This window comes from Panthera onca, chromosome E2 (genome assembly GCF_046562875.1).
Source record: "Panthera onca isolate mPanOnc1 chromosome E2, mPanOnc1 haplotype 2, whole genome shotgun sequence".
NCBI lineage: Eukaryota > Metazoa > Chordata > Mammalia > Carnivora > Felidae > Panthera > Panthera onca.
This window is the reverse complement of record NC_138353.1, coordinates 59,304,114-59,320,719: the sequence shown is the minus strand read 5'-3', so window position 1 is coordinate 59,320,719 and position 16,606 is coordinate 59,304,114. Positions and strand designations below refer to the sequence as shown.

General features: G+C 48.8%; 1 protein-coding gene across 3 annotated transcripts in view; it reads left to right on the top strand.

Moving 5' to 3' along the window:
- FBXO31 (F-box protein 31) overlaps positions 1 to 16,606 on the top strand; it is a 51,501-nt gene that overhangs the window by 343 nt on the left and 34,552 nt on the right. For 2 of the 3 annotated variants that reach the window (XM_081791334.1, XM_081791333.1), the window contains exon 1: positions 5,615 to 6,008. The exons of the other annotated variant lie outside the window; for it this stretch is intronic. In XM_081791334.1, coding sequence (XP_081647460.1) covers positions 5,660 to 6,008 — 349 coding nt within the window. In that variant the 5' untranslated portion in view covers positions 5,615 to 5,659. Of the gene's footprint in view, positions 1 to 5,614; positions 6,009 to 16,606 lie in introns of those variants that run through there. 3 annotated transcript variants of the gene reach the window in all.

Here is a 16,606-nt window from a genome sequence, read left to right as displayed (position 1 = left end):
GCCGCGTCTCTGACAAAGTTCTGACCCGAAAATGCAGTCGCTCCGTGCACTCGCCGCTGCGCCACGGGTCTGGGGTCCATATCAGGCACCTGTCGGTGTCGAGCGCTTAGGGAACTGGCCCGGGGGAGGAAGGGCCCCCCGCGCCGCCGCGCGCCCCCGCGAGCCCTGTGTGAACGCGCAGTGGCCGCTGAGGGCGCCGGGCGCGGGGTGAGGGCCTGCGGGGCGCGGGTTGCCCGCGCGTGCCCACGCCTGCGGGACGTGCACCGGTGCGCACAGCGCTGCAGTGGGCATCGCGTACTTGGAACGCTTCCCGCATCTCCGGGCTTCTCTCCTGTTTGAGTTTGGGGAAGCCGTTCTCAAGTGCGCGTTTGGTGGAGTGGACTGTGCTACATGCGTTACTATGCAAACGCCTAAAACATACTAAAATCTGTTCCTCGATGTGGTCTTAATATAGCTGGGATTGGTTTCCCTTCAGAAAAGCCAAACATGGCGCAGATCCTTGTATAGTTCTTTCCCAAGCCCAGGACAACGATGTTAGTTGTAGCTCTTCATTCCCGCTGCTGTTTACTAGACAACAGGGCATTTGTGCATGCGTCGCTTTCTGCCCCAGGTTTTTTCTCCTTTGTCACAGTCCTTTACCTTGAAAAACCTCTGAATAAACACCACTTAAACATTCTATCTGGTTTCCAAAGTTCCAAAGGAAGGCTTCAAGCTCCAAGTGTACTATCTTGGCTGCTTTGTATTTATTCTGTGAAAAATGGAGAAAGAAATCCAGTAAGCGTTTGTTATGTACCTACCTACTGCCAAAAGCGTAGTGATCGGGGTTGAAGTTTTAAAAGAGTGTGTGGACTGTATGCTGCTTTTCTTGAATGTTTTTTTCTTTTTTCTTTTTTTAAATATTGACTGGTGAGTTGCTTTCTTGGCTTAATTGCTATGTTGTAAGAAATGGACTTTTTGTTCTCTTGCTGGACAACTGTTCCCAAATGCAAGAGGGAAAAAAAAAATCAATATCTGGCATATGGAGGTGGGGGAAGGGAAGGAGAGTTTCATATTTCCCTAGTCCCTTAGGCATCCGTAAAGCTTTACCGAATTACCCCAGGCCTTGAGTTTGCAGCCACAGGGATAGACTTCAAGGGCCCAGCTACTGATGCTTCAGGATCACTCTGTGATTTTCAAGTACTTTAGTCCACATTTACAGTGACTGCCTAAGTCCTCCCTAACCTTGAATTCCTACTTGCAGCTAAAACCACATCTCGCTAGGTGTGCCTCAGAAAATCATCCACGGCAGTGGGCACGGAAAGGTGTCTCATAAGCATCGTCTCCATGTAAGAATACCATATTCATATAATTAATATTAAATCATATCTAAAATTTACTGATTTATTTTAACATACAGATAATGTAACCTAGTGTAACTTTAGAAAACAAGTGTGCTTGAGTATATGTGAAAAATTTCATGTGCCCTCAGATTGCAGTTTAAAAGTTTGATGTAGTGACCAATTTTCCGAGTGGTAAGTTAATATTCATGGATTATATTATGCTAGGTAATATAATCATAGTATGATTTATTTTTTAAAAGAATAATATAAATATCACCGTTTCTTAAAATAATCCAAATAAATTATGGAAAAACTAGAACACATGTTTCATTTAAATTTATTCAATGCTTTCTCCAGGAATCTCATGGTGCTTTTAAATTATAGAATTATTCTAGCAAGCCAGATGGTGTCAGTTTTAAATAACTCCGACCCTATTCCTTTTTCTATCACATGAAATGACCATAATTGTGGAGGAAGTAAGGTCACCGCTAAAAAATTGAACATGATGCCCCCAGCATTAGTGATGTAACGTGGCTGTAAGTCATGCCGTCCGGCTATTTCTAAGAATCTGTTAAATGAGGCATGAAACATTAACCGCAGGGTAGGAGACCTTGTTTTTGCCACACACAACATGGAGGACGAGTCACACCGAGAAGTTGTTCAGCACCTCAGGCCTGCCCGGCCCGGCCCGCCTCTCCTCTTTCTGATTGGAAGAGATACTCCGGCCTGGAGGATGTCTGGGCACTCATTGGCCAGTTGTCCTATCACTCCCGGGTCATCTCTTTGCTCTTTAGAACAAGTAAACAAACAAGTATTGCTCAAGAGAAGCCCAGGAGCTATTCTCAGAAAGGATTTAGTCGGGAGGATTTTGGAGTTGACCCTCAGTGGATCGCAGTGTGTAGGAGTGTCTTCGCTGGCTCCCGGGAGCTGCTGTCAGCAGCCGCCAGAGGCACCGCGTGCAGCGTGCTTCCTCTTCCCGGGAAGCTGTCTGTGACAGACAACTTCAGAAATCAGCCAGCGAGTGCACGCAGGAAAGCCATCATAAATCACGCTCATGATCTAACATTATTTCTGAAAGGGCCACGGACAGCTGATTCGGCGCTCCACGGGTTTTTTGTTTGATTATTCGTAAATTCTGAAGGGTTGCTGTTTTTCCAGCTTTTGCCCATATATGGGACTTTTAAGGGAGGCATCTGTTGAGAGTCTATGCGCCCTCTTATTTTAAACTGAACCTTTTGTTTGGCCTTTGAATATTTCCCCTTTCTATCACTTTGTTTCTTCTGAGCAGGGGAGTAAGATTCCATTTTCAAATCTGGATTGTGAGAACCAGCGTGGGTAAAGCTAACAGTTTATTTAGGTCCAAGAAATACTACTTTCTAGGACTTCTGGGCCAACCATTTTTTTTAATGTTTATTTATTTTTGAGAGAGAGAGACAGAGTGTGAGCGGGGGAGGGGGGGAGAGAGAGAGGGAGACGCAGAATTCAAAATTAGGCCCCAGGCTCTGAGCTGTCAGCACAGAGCCAAATGCAGGGCTCGAACTTATAAGCAGTGATACCATGACCTGAGCCAAAGTCCGAAGCTTAACTGACTGAGACACCCAGGCTCCCCCTGGGGCAACCAATGAAAACAATAATCCTGCTCTGTAATCTACTTATCTCCTTAGATGTTATCAGTTCTCTATAACAAAGAACTCATTACTATAGTCTCATCCCAGTGTTAAAACAAATGATCTATTTTATCTGTTTTTTTTTTTCTCATTTTGATATGAACATGTCCTCCTTAGTGTTCTTTGTATGGGATACATTTCTGTATAAGGGATGACGAAAGTGTTCACGACATACAAAACTTTTCCTGTTCAATGTGTAATAGTTATCTGCTATCCACAGCCTTTCCTCTTGGGTTCCTTTCTGCCAAGAGGGGTTACCCAAGCTCCCACAGCCAAATGTTTCTTTCTATTCTGGTTAGCACTAATTCGGTCCTTGCACATGTTTGGGTGGCTTATCGTATACAACCTTCTGTTAGTCCTGCCCTCAAGGATACACGGATATAGCTAGGCCTTCCTAACTGTCCAGTTACCGAATCCATACTCTAAACAGAATAGTTTCACCATTCTTCTAAAGATGGGAATTTAACAAAATTATTTTGTACGTTAGTACAACTCTAAGCTCCTCTAGGAGAAAATTGCCTATGGGAAGGGGTAGATAGATTTAGAAAAAAAAAAACCAACAACACTAAATGTAACAGTGGCAAAGATTATGCCTTAGAAGCTATGGAGCCATGCCAAACATAGCACGTAGGCTAGTCAGGCATTCTGTAAAAGTTTATCACGTATTTCTGCTTGGTGAAATACTTCCTACCTTGGATCATAATGGTGACCCACCAGGTTTCTCTAAATCTGTGTGGTTCCTGTTTCTTTTTAGTCTTGTAGCCAGTTTTTTTATTTTTTCATTCAAGAAACATTTAGTAAACATTCATTGCGTGATGATGTGTGTTGGTGTATATATCACATGACAAGGATACATCTAGGGAGATTGGTACAAAAGGAAGCAAGTGTTGACGATAAAACAATGTGATGGTGCTCCTTCCTAGGAGATGCCATTTGCGGACAAGTTTGGGGGGGGGGGTTGGCTCTTTAATGGCACAGACAGAAGAGATGGGTCTTCCTGGCAGAGGAGACAGCTTGAGCAAAGTCAGAGATGTTAACTAGGCTGGTGAGCTTTGAATTATCAGAGGGCTCCCCCTAAGAGCTGGGTGTGGGCACAGGCCGCAAGGCCAGACCGGGATTTAGGCATGGTGTGGTAAGGAATCATTGGGGCCATTAAATACCTTTACATAGGTGAGTGCCACAGGGAGTCTGCTTTGGCTCATGTGTTACTATTTGAAGGAATAGAGTTGTGATGCCAGCGTGGAGACTGGTCTGAAAAGCAGTCTAGATGGAAAGGCCAGTTGGGTGTTGCTTTTCAGTTGCAGGTTTGAACCATGGTTTGAACCATGTTCCAAGGTTTGAACCATGACTTACTGTTTAGTTATTTTTGTTAGAAGATGCACTTCCTCTATTATCAGATTCCAGGGAGGAGGGGAGGCAGCCCTGTTTCTGGCCTTGAGACTGCTCTACAGAGGTGATAGTGAACAGTCAGGAATTGTGGAAACTGGCAGGGTCATTAGTTTTCTATCTGCCTAGCAAGACCTCAAGCTCCCCCAGAAACAGTGGGGTGGCCAGGGGATTCTTGGCGTCCCTTAAGACCCTGGGCAGTCCCAGCAGGGTTCGCAGCTTTGTTGTAGAGAGGTTCCTGTAACCACACCCACACCCCCGGGGCCTGACTCTGGAAACAACTAATAACTACAGTTTCTTGTTGTTGTGAGCTATTTAAGGTAAGCCACTGTCACGGGAAGGCTTTGCCTATTCTCTCCAGTTGGGCCCCGCCTTCTAGAACACACGTGCCCTGGAGCACAGTAAACAAGGTAACTAAGGGCCGAACCACAAGACCGGTTTGGACAATGCAGGAGTCGGTGTTTGATTCAGCAGCTAGCATGATTTCCCCTTTCATTGCAATAAAGGAAGAAATGAGTGAATGTCAATTTTTAGATAAAAGAAAGGAGGCTGATTGGCACAATCGGGGTTCTGTTTGGTTTACGTGGGCGGTTTGGGGCGCTAGACAAGTTTGCACCGATCCCCCTGGCCACCTAATCAGGCCTCAGGCCGTCCTGGGCCCTGTCCTGGGGTAATTCTTGGAGTCATGGTGGTGTGTGTTGTGGGGATTCTGGAGGGTCCCTGGGGCCGTCCACGGCGGTGGGGGTGGGGTCCTCAGGGCCGTCTTGGGGGGGTTCTCATGGGTCTGGGGAACCTCCCGGGGACCTCGGGCCGTCTTGGGTTCTGAGGGTAACCTCCGGGGGGGGGGGGGTCCTCAGGCTGTCTTGGGGGGTTCTGGATGGGGACCTCCGGGGGAGTCCTCGAACATCTTGGGGGGGTCCTCCGGCCTTCCTCGCAGCTGCCGGCATTCAACGGCGCCGCCACCCCTGTTAGCGCAGTGGGGAGGGCGTGAGCCCATACTCTGGAGGTGGCGAGTTGGGTCCTGGAGCACGTCCTCAGTCGGGACGCGGCTACCATCGCCCGATGTTAAGTGGCATTGTTTTCCCGTGCCCGCTCCGGGCGCGGGACCTGGGACCCGGTGGCGTCAGGTCCCGGCTGGGCCGCGGGGGCCTGAATCGCTCACCGCTCGGTGGGCGGGGTCGGGCGGCGCGGGGGCGGGGCCCGTCGTGCTCCCGGGGGCGGGGCCCGGCCGACCGGCAGCGCGTGCGCAAGGGCGGCGGCGGCGCCGCGGCCGTCCCTCGCGCCGGCATGGCGGTGTGCGCTCGCCTCTGCGGCGTGGGCCCGTCGCGGGGATGCCGGCGACGCCAGCAGCGCCGGGGCCCGGCTGAGACCGCGGCGGCCGACAGCGAGCCGGACACGGACCCCGAGGAGGAGCGCATCGAGGCGGGCGCGGCGGCGCTGGCCGGGGCGGGGGGCGGCCGGGGCGCGGGCCCCTCGCCGCCCCCGCGCTGCTCTCTGCTGGAGCTGCCGCCGGAGCTGCTGGTGGAGATCTTCGCCTCGCTGCCCGGCACCGACCTGCCCAGCCTGGCCCAGGTCTGCACCAAGTTCCGGCGCATCCTGCACACCGACACCATCTGGAGAAGGCGCTGCCGGGAGGGTGAGCGCGCCGGGGGCGGGGGTCCTGGCGGGCGGGGGTCCCCCCGGGGGAGGGTCCCGGCCGGGCGGGGGGCGGTGACTCCGGGGCTGTCTCCCACACTGCCGGGGCGCGGAGTCTGGGAGAGGTGGAGTCCCCGCAGGGCCGCGGAGCCGCGCTGTACCCGCCCTGGGGGCCCTGAGCGGGGGTAGAGGGTCCCCCGGCCTCAGGGACAGGACGGTTGACTGTGCTGGGGTTGGGGCTGGGTTCAGGCCAGGGAGTAAGCTGACGCATGTGGGCATCGGCCTCGGTCCCCAGGCCTCGGGGGGCGGAGCTGAGCAGAGCGAAGGGGGTGAAGGCGAACGGTAGGGGAAGCAGCCCGAGCCGGGGAGTGTGGAGGGTCTCCTTAGGGGCGGGTCTGTGGAGGGGCAGGTGGAGCGAGGGTTGAGTTCCCTCTCTTGGATGCTGGTGGCAGTAATGACGGTGGCGAATAGTTTTGTAACAAATCCCAGGAGGACGGGTTTACTTAATCCAGAGTTCCAGAGTCTCTGGACAACATTTGAACGTTGACAAATGCCAGGTGTTCAGTGAGGTGTCATGTTTTGGTAAGAAGGATAGGTGAGAAAAAAATCCAGACAATGCTGAATGGCAGAAGGAAGAAATTAAAGATCATCAGAGATCCCTGCCATCAAAGGTAACCCATTCTTACAATTTTGGAAAACGTCTCTCCGTATGCACATGTAGAGTCCTGTACACATTTTTACTTAGATGGGATCGTACCATGTATATTCTTCTAGAGACAGTTTACTATAGAAAAAGCTTCGTGGTATGTCTCTGCGTGCATATGCCACAGACTAGTTAGTCCCTTACCGGTCGACTTCTGAGTTTGCAGTTTTTCCTGGTCATAAACAGTGCTTGTCAGGGCTGCTTTTAAGCAGATACTGTAGCAATTTATATGTCCATGTGTCTTTTAGGACGTCTGCGATTGTCTTGTTAGGGTGCACATCCTCGCAGCACGTTTGTGGGGAGTGGAGTGCACACACTGATGGCACATAGACACCCACTGCCCAGCCGTTGGAATTTGCACCCCCTCCCACCCCAGAGGGTGCCTGAGAAGACCGCTTTCCCCGGATTCCACCCCCACCCCTCCCCCCAACAAGGGGGTCAGTCAGTCATAACTCTGCGGTAATGTTCAGTGGTCAGGGCTCTGGATTTTTACTCAGCGGTTCAGGCTCTATTTATATGCCGTGAGATCTTGGACACGCTGCTTCGCCTTCCCAGGTATTTGGGAAATGCTGCTCCCTTAGGGTCACGTTGAGGGTTAAATGAGATGATGCATGTGAAACTCTCACCCCCTAAATGGTAATGTTCTATTATGGGGCCTCTTGGCCATTGTATTTCATGTCTTGTGATTCCTTATTTGTGTGTTTTTGTTTTGGTCTCTTAAGACAGTCTATTTTTGTAAGAACAAATTTGTAAGAACTCTCCCAAGTATTAGCAGTATTCACCTTTTGTCTTGTATGTGGCAAGTGCATTTCCTTTGACATTTTAAAGTAGAGGCAAAGGAAGTTCCCCTTTCTCTTTCTCTCTGAACTCTGTCTTTTCATTTGTTTTGCTTTTTGTTCACCTGTAAGACCCAGATTGGTCACAGGTGTTCCATTGTGCTTTGAGAAGTTTGTCCATCCATCAGCCAAACCAGTGTGGTGCTTTCCGACGGGTTTGTCTCTGGGGAATTGTAATGTGGCTAGCTCAACTCTAGAAACAGAGAGTAGCGAAGACTTTTGTGTAATCAAAAACTCAAAGGTATGCCACAGAGTAAAACTCACTGGGGATAGAGTTCAGGGTGGATTGTAGAGTCGCTAATGGAAATATAGGAAGTCCTGATGCGGTTGTAGAAGGTAGTTGGGACAGAGAGAGGACTATGCAGTCCCTCCCTGCTGGGGCGCTTCTCAGTTCAGCTTTCCTGGGACAGCAGACCATGTGGTAGAAGGAAGGCTAACTGGGAAAGTTCTCATTTTGAGAAATTAAAAAAAAAAAAAAAAAAAGATAAAAATGGTAAAACAGAGGGTGCCCGGGTGGCTCAGTCGGTTGAGCGTCCGACTTCGGCTCAGGTCATGATCTCACAGTCTGTGGGTTCAAGCCCCGCATCGGGCTCTGTGCTGACAGCTCAGAGCCTGGAGCCTGCTTCGGATTCTGTGTCTCCCTCTCCCTCTCCCCTTCCCCTGCTCACGCTCTGTCTCTCTCTGTCTCAAAAAATAAATAAATAAATAAAATGGAAAAACAGGTATATTCCTAGTCACCCCCAATAAGTGTTAATTCTTTTGTTATATTTGTTTTTGATTCCTCTACCTTTGTAATTTTTTTTTTGATTGTTTAAGTGTTTATTTATTTAGTTATTTTGAGAGAGAGCAGAGGAGGGGCAGATAGAGAGGGAGACAGAATCCCAAGCAGCCTCCGTACCATCAGCACAGAGCCAGACGCGGGGCTTGATCTCAGGAACTGTGAGATCATGACCTGAGCCAAAACCACGAGTCAGATGATCAACCCAAGGGATTGAACCACCCAGGCACCTCTTGACCTTTTTTTTAACAGAAAACATCTCAGCTGATACTCAAAGTCGTCCCTTCTGGTCAACACTGCCCTTTGCTACTCCAAGAAGCAGCCACTGTCATAGGCTTAATTTACATCTGTATATAGCGTATGCTAGGACATTGTCCCCAAATGTAACATTTGTGGTGGTTTAGTTTTTAGAAATATATCATCTGTGAGTATCGTACATCTGCTTTTTTTCCCCTTGTGAACTTCTGTTTTTAAGTTCTGTCCATGTGAATACATTTAATTTTGGTTCACTCTTTTTAAATGCTGCGTGGTGGTTCATCATTTGGAGAGACCACACTTTGTCGCTTCTCTTATTTTTATTTCTTTCTTTCATTACATATAGCATACAGTGAACAATACGTTTCCTTGAATGCAGATAACATACACGCAGAAGTAGTGTTGCTGGGGCAGTGGGCTGTGCGATTTGCACTTTTGCTAGGTACTGCCCAGTTATTTCTGGGCTTGATTTAGCTGCTTTCACACCTGTCACTAGAGCATGAACAGGTTAAGTCACAAAAGATGAAATACAAATGTTCATTATGCATCATTACAAAGTTGCAGTCATTTCTGGCCCAGCTATTTTAAGTTATCCCATTTAATCCAGTATCTGCCAAATTCTTTCTAATCTGAAAGATCCATGTTTTAAAAGTTTATTTATTTATTTTGAGACAGAGTGTGTGAGCTGGTCAGGGGCAGAGAGAGAGAGAGAGAGAGAGAGGAGAGAATCCCAAACAGGCTCTGCACGGTCAGTGCAGAGCCCCTGTGGGGCTCAGTCTCGCGACTGTAAGATCATGACCTGAGCCAAGATCAGAAGTTGGGTGCGTAACTAACTGAGCCACCCAGGCACCCCTGAACAATGCATTTTTATTTATTTTAATTTGCATGTGCCTGATAACTAGTAAGGATGCACATTTAAAAAAATAATCATTGGCAGTTTGGATTTCTCTTGTTTGCCTATCCTTTTTGCCCATTTTCTCCCCTATTATTTTCTTACTATTTTGTGGGTTTAATTTATTTCACCTGGATCGATTTCTGTTTACTATATTGTAAAACATTTTCGTGTAGTCTATAGTCATTTGCAATTTAACTTCATTTATAATGACTTTTGTCAAAGTTACATGTTAATCAAATTCATGAATTTTGGGTTTAAGTAATGATTTTCATCTCAAGGTTATGAAGATGGTTGGCAGCTGGGTCTTTGATTTCAGTAGTTCATTCTGGTAGCTTGAATTGCAAGCTCATTTATGTCAAACATTGGACTGTTGGCAATCCTATATGGTATATCTAGATGTGTCATAGCGTTAGTCTAATTGTGTTTGAAATACATATACACGTATACGAATAGTCATGTATGAGACAGGCCTGATTTCACTTCTCTTAATTCCCAAAGTTCTTCTTTCCTGAACTAGACATTTGGTTAAGGTGAGTGTTCATGAGGCCAAAGTGCCAGGTCTATTTAGGTAAAAACCAAAGTACTCCCAGCCTTGGTGATCAGGAGGCTGGATCTCAGGCTGGCTGAGAAGGTGAGTTGTCCTTGCCCCCTCAGGTTTCGTGAATGGAACCTCCAGGTCTGGTCCAGCCCTGACAGGAGTATAATGGTGCCTCCATTTTTTAGTGTCTTGGGTGGGTGAGACTAATTAGTGACTTTGCATGTTTACATGTTTGCTTTCTATCTTTTGATTGGATTTTCCAGAACAGAAAACAACCCACAAAAATGGGAGTGGGAAAGAGGATACCATACACCAGTGTTTTCTTGCTTTACAGGATTTAGGGCCATGAGTGACTTTCAGGGTGCAGACAATGCCTGCATGTTTAAAATGATAGGATGATTTTGCAAGGGGGGAGGGTCGGGGGGTAGCACTGGGAACTGAAAACGAGGTAGCTCTCTATAATGTTTGGTGAGACGTTCACAATTTCCAGTGTCCTAGCAATAAATCAGTTATTTGTATAGAACTTTGGCTTTTCTAGTCTGCTGCTTATTGGAGCCGTTGGATCAAATATTTTCTAGTGGTATTTCTCTGGGCGGGTGAAAGAAGGTTGTTGGGAGAAGCCAAGTCTGAGCTCCTAATTTTGGGGTCCGCACATAACAACTGGCTGGCTTACAGGAACGGGATCAAACCAAGCCCGGCCTCCAGGGCGGGTGCAGACCAGGGCCAGGGTAAACACTTTTTGATGCATCATCACTCCTTAGGCTGCAGGCCTCCTGCAGTAACTTACGTGTGGGGCTATAAATAAGTCATCACTTCTCGGAGTTCTGAGGGCAAAGCCAAGTGCGTTATTTTGCCTTTGACCCTGACGAGGCTTTTCTTGGTTAATACTTCACCATTTAGTTGGTGAATTTAGAGGTCCACATTCACACCCTAGTTCTTAATCACAATAATCAAATAACAAAAGACAAATTTAGAATGCGTGTGTTTTTCCCCTCCCACACTGAGCTGTAAATATTCAGACATAAGGATTTCATTTCATTCAGCTCAGTACCTGCTGGTGTCAGGTTTTGAATTTAAGATATATATATTATATGTATATGTATAATTTGCCCATTTCTTCCCTTGATGGTAAGTTTTTTTGACACACAGAATGATATTTGGGTAATATTTTGATCTGTGGTAAGTCTAAAGTGGGTTTAGATTCTGTCATGATTAGAAATAATCCGTTTCCAATAATGTATGATCTTTTTGACAGAAATGGGAAATTAAAAACCAATATTTAATTCTGGTTTTGCAATCAGAAGAAAATGCTATTTCTGTCCTATCTGATATGCTGATGCAAAATAGGAGCAACGTGGCTTTTGTTAAATACGGTTAAAATTGGAAGGTCATCTTAGGAAGAGGTGAAATGGGCAAGCTGTACGTTATAAGGCTGGCTTCAGGGATATTTTATGATTACTTGTAAAGCAGATCCTGGCCCACTAGTTTTGGTGGTGGGATGGGCAGGTCAGTGAACTGTTCCCGTAATAGAAACGCACGGGAGGCCAGCCCCTCTCCGGTACATGCAGCAGGATTTCACAATTTGAGGGAAAACCTTTATCTTTTCTTCCTGCTTTACCAATTGAAAGGACTATAGTCCTCTGTGTTTTTGCAAGTTGAATCTCATATGGTGCTTTACAGAGAAACCTTTGCCTTCTAGTTAGCAAAGCAGAAAAGGGTATAGGACAGTGGTGCATCATAGGGGAACATTTTTTTAGACTTCGTCTTTTTGACCTTAAAAAAGTAAGCTAGAGGGGCGCCTGGGTGGCTCAGTCGGTTAAGCGGCCGACTTCGGCTCAGGTCATGATCTCACAGTCCGTGAGTCCGAGCCCCATGTCGGGCTCTGTGCTGACAGCTCAGAACCTGCAGCCTGTTTCAGATTCTGTGTCTCCCTCTCTCTGACCCTCCCCTGTTCATGCCCTGTCTCTCCCTGTCTCAAAAATAAATAAAAATGTTAAAAAAAAAATTTAAAAAGTAAGTTAGAAAGTGAACCTCGTACCCAGAAAGCATCGAATAAAGATGTCCCCCGACCGTATTTAATTGGATGGACACTGTTACCTTGCCAAAAAGAATCGATTGGTTCTTAGAAGTCCAGGCACTGCCATTTTTACTGTTGCCCTGCGTTTATAAAATGAGTGTGTAACACGTGTGAGGCTCTGACTTTGTCTTTCTGGCTGGAAAGGGCTTGCAAACACAAGGGTGTCTTTGGGACTTTGCAGAGGAACAAGCGTCCTCTGCAAAGAAGGCCCTTTCCCCAAGGCTGGCGGGGTTTGGAACTCATGAGTCAGCGTCCTCTGCCAGCGACACCATCACTGTCCATGGAGAGGCTCGGGAACCTGAGCTGGCCAGGCCTGTGTGTGGAGCATTAGTGGAGGGGCAGGGACGTGTCAGAAACACTAGACAAGGTCCGGGGAGGGGTGGCAGTGACTGCCCCGTCAGGCTCATGGGCTTCTCTCCTGGTCTCATCTGTGGGCGGCGGGGCAGGGAGTGTGGGTGTCTGAGGGTGACAGATGGGCATTCCCAGGAGCGGGTGTCACTTGGCCAGCAGGTGGGTGCCTGTCGTGGGAGGCGGACTGGGGTCAGAGTCCTTAGCCCATTGGCACTGAGATCGCTTACCTTTACATGGACTGAACTGGTTGAGAACAAGTCACATGAGTCATAGGCGGTGTCAGCCGTCCTGGGGAGGTGTTTGTTTAAGTGTCCCAAATAGTCCAGGTGTTGAATAAGAGACACCTGTGGGCTGTGTCCATGTTTTGGGTTTTACAGTCTTACCATCCTAAGATGAGCTGGCTGCAGAGTTTTTCCAGATCTGCTACATTATTAAAAAGACAGAGAGAGAGAGAGAGAGAAAGGCATTTCATGCAGTTACAGTAATAGCTAAGCGAAGCGGGGCACTGGAGAACACATGGGTTTCAGGTCAGTGGTCTGTCGTTGGAGAGGTGGTCCTGGATACTGGCACAGAGCAGTGGTGTCGGGAAACCCGGGGACTGGGTGCCCAACTCCCCTGTCCTGCCTGGTGGAGATCCCCCTCCCACCAGCCCCAGCCCCCAACTTCGTTTTTAGCCTCAGGTCAAACTTGGAGCCATACTTTATTAAGGAGGGTATTTCGCTCCTAGTTTAGTGCACACAAAAATCAGTCTTACCAATCAAGCCATCTTAGAGTTTTATTTAGAGAACCCTGCAGCGTGCAGCAGGTAGGAAGGACATGAGCAGCCTCTGGTCCACCTTCCGGCCCTTCTCCCTGCTCGTGCAGTGACATGTCTGGTCACACGGTCCTTTCCTCCTGCCTCTGCCTCACCTGGTGGTGCAGCGGCCTCCCTGGAGCCCCCGCCTGCATTTCCAGGCACATCTCTGCTGGCGCCCCCACGGGTTAATGGTTCTCTGTGGAGGCTCTGTCCTTGCTGCTTTTCTACCTAGAATCTTCCATGCCTTTTTTTTTTTTTTTTTTTTTTTTTTTTGGTGCTGCCTGTGGCCTCCCATCACTGCTGCCATCCACCTCCCTCCAGGGCTGGGGGACATCTTCCCCTTCCAGATTTGTCTTGTGTGCCCATCGGCTCGCTGCGGTAGCGTCTGAGTGCGGTGCTGTCACAGCGTGAACGGGGAGGAGGAGGCTGGGTCCCTCCGTGGCCGCCTCTGGCACTGATGTGGCACACGGCAGAATGGCGTTCCTGTTCCTTTTTTTTTTTTTTTTTTTAATTTTTTTTTTTTAATGTTTATTTATTTTTGAGACAGAGAGAGACAGAGCATGAACAGGGGAGGGGCAGAGAGAGAGGGAGACACAGAATCTGAAACAGGCTCCAGGCTCTGAGCTGTCAGCACAGAGCCTGACACGGGGCTCGAACTCACGGACCGTGAGATCGTGACCTGAGCCGAAGTCGGACGCTTAACCGACCGAGCCACCCAGGCGCCCCGGCGTTCCCGTTCTTGGTCCCCTTCTGCTCTGATGTGTGTGCTTATCTGTCATGGCTGGCACAGGGACTGTGTCTGTTAATCTCCACCTTCCCTTCCAGGGAATGGGCCTCTCAAGAAGCAGAAGTGTGTCTGCTGGTTTCTGCAGGGGTGAGGGAGAGAGAGAACGCTTCTAGCCCACTCTCTCCCACCCATAGAGACTGACCAGAGTGCCGTGTGGATGGGGAGTTTTTGGGAAACCCCATCATACGGCCCGGAGCTCGTTGGACAGGGAATGCGTGGTGAGCACTTGGCAGCCCCTGGCAGTTAGGTCACAAGAGGCTGCCGCTTGTGTTGGCTTGACTTGGGCCAAATCACTGGGCTGTTTTTCCTCTCGGGCAAAACATTTTTCAAATAGCTTTTTGGTAAAAAAAAAAAATTTTATGTTTATTTTATTTTTGAGAGAGAGAGAGAGAGTGTGGGAGGGGCAGAGAGAGGGGGAGACACAGAATCCGAAGCAGGCTCCAGGCTCCGAGCTGTCAGCACAGAGTCTGACGCGGGGCTCAAACCCACGAACTGTGAGATCACGTCCTGAGCCGACGTCGGACGCTCAACCGATGGAGCCCCCCAGGCGCTGTGGAAATTTTCCAGTTGGAATACTTGAAGTGGCAGTTTCCTTTTTTTTACTGTGGTGAATGTACACATGCAACAAAAACTTCCACTTGGGCTGTTTGTAAATGCACAGGTCTGTGGCACTGAGCACTTTCACATCGTTGTGCAGCCATCGCCCCCGTCCGTCTCCAGGACTTTCCCTTCTTGCTCAGCTGTGCCTCCGTCCCCATCACTAGCTCCCCATTTCCTCCCCCAGCCCCGGCAGCCAGCATTCTTCTGTCTGTCTCTCTGAATCTCACTACCCCAGGGAATCCTGCAGTATTTGTTTTCTGGGGACCAGCTTGTTTCACTGAGCATAAGGTCCCCAAGGTTTATCCATGTTATAGCAGGTGGCAGAGTTTACTTCCTTTCTAAGGCTGAATAATATCCCGTTGTGTGGATGGCCCACTTACCTGCCTTCTGGATATTGTGAGTAGTGCTGCTGGGAGCGTGGGTGCAGGGGCCCCTCCTTCAGCTCTTTTGGGGATGTATCCCAGATGGAGAATGAGAGCAGGTCATACGGTAATTCTGTGTGCCCGTACTTTTCCACATTTTATAAATTTCCTCAAGCCCAGCTCACCCGTTTTTCTCCCCCTCCCAGCCTCTTTTTTTTTAAATTTAATTTTTATTTTTTATTTTGTGGCCATCATTGGAGTAGGCACTCTCCAAAAAAGAGTCTCTTAAGCTATTTTATATAATAGATAAGCAAGGAAACCTTTTTTGTAAAAAAGTTTTTTGTTTAAGTCATCTCTATACCCAACGTGGGGCTTGAACTCACGACCCCGAGATCAAGAGTCGCATGCTTCACCAACTGAGCCAGCCGGATGCCCCAGCAAGGAGACTTGAATCGCCCGCCTTCCACCCCAAATCCAGTACTTGAGAAGCAGCCGGAGGCATCCTGGTTTGCTGTGCTAGCTTTCAGTCATCTGGGACAGGGTCTGTGCCAAAGGATAGAGGTCACACGTGGTAGTTTTTCTAGAAGCAAGGGTACATGGTGCTGGCCAGTCTGCAGGCCCTAAAGGTATTTTATTTTATTTTATTTTTTTAAAATTTATTTTTGAGAGACAGAGCACAAGTGGGGGAGGGGCAGAGACAGAAAGAGACACAGAATCAGCCGCAGACTCCAGGCTCTGAGCTGTCAGCACAGAGCCCGACGTGGGGCTTGAACCCACTCGAACCGTGAGATCACAACCTGAGCCAAAGTCAGATGCCCAACCGACTGAGCCACCCAGGCGCCCCCCCCCCCCCCCAAAGCTATTTTAAGGGCAGTTTCCCCTCATGACTTTTGGAAGGTTTCTGGAACAATCAGAGGATGTGGCGTTGTTCTTATTCCCTAGTCAAGAGAAAGATTTTCCATCAGGTGGAAAATAAACATTTCTCCGAGGGACGGTTAGGTCAGAATGGCATTATTCTGCCTGGTGGATTTGTTAGGGCCTTTAGGGAACATTAAGAAAACCCCGCCAAGGATTGCTGTATTTATTAGCACGGCACCCTAATTTTGCTTTTCTTCTGATTGCTGGTGGGGTTTTTGTGGACACTTACTGCTCGTGCAGCTTCATAGCCCGTGCGATGCCAGCCAGCAGTGCTGTGCCCTCATGCAGCGCACAGAAAGCTGGTGATGTGGCCGTTGTGGCTGCAGCCCTTGGAGCCATTCGGGAGGTTGGCTCCTGTCGCGACGGAGTGTGGGTTGGACTCTGACGCAAAAGCCATGTCAAGTCACCAGCCTTCGGCGACCTGGGCCCAGGGAGCAGCATCAGTGCCTCACGGAGGCCTGGCCGTTGACTTCCCGCTCTCACATCTGTGCCCTGTATCTGACTCTTGGCACCGAGGGTGCCAGTGCGCATATTATACAAGCGTGCGGTTCACGGAGGACCACCGCCACCCCCGCCCCCTGCAGTCACACCACTTGGCCAGGAAGGCGGTAAGAGACTCCTCATTGTCCGTCACTGCACGCACTGGTGGCCTGCTGAAACCGGGAAGGAGCTGTCCTTTCAAAACCACACAGCAAACAAAGCG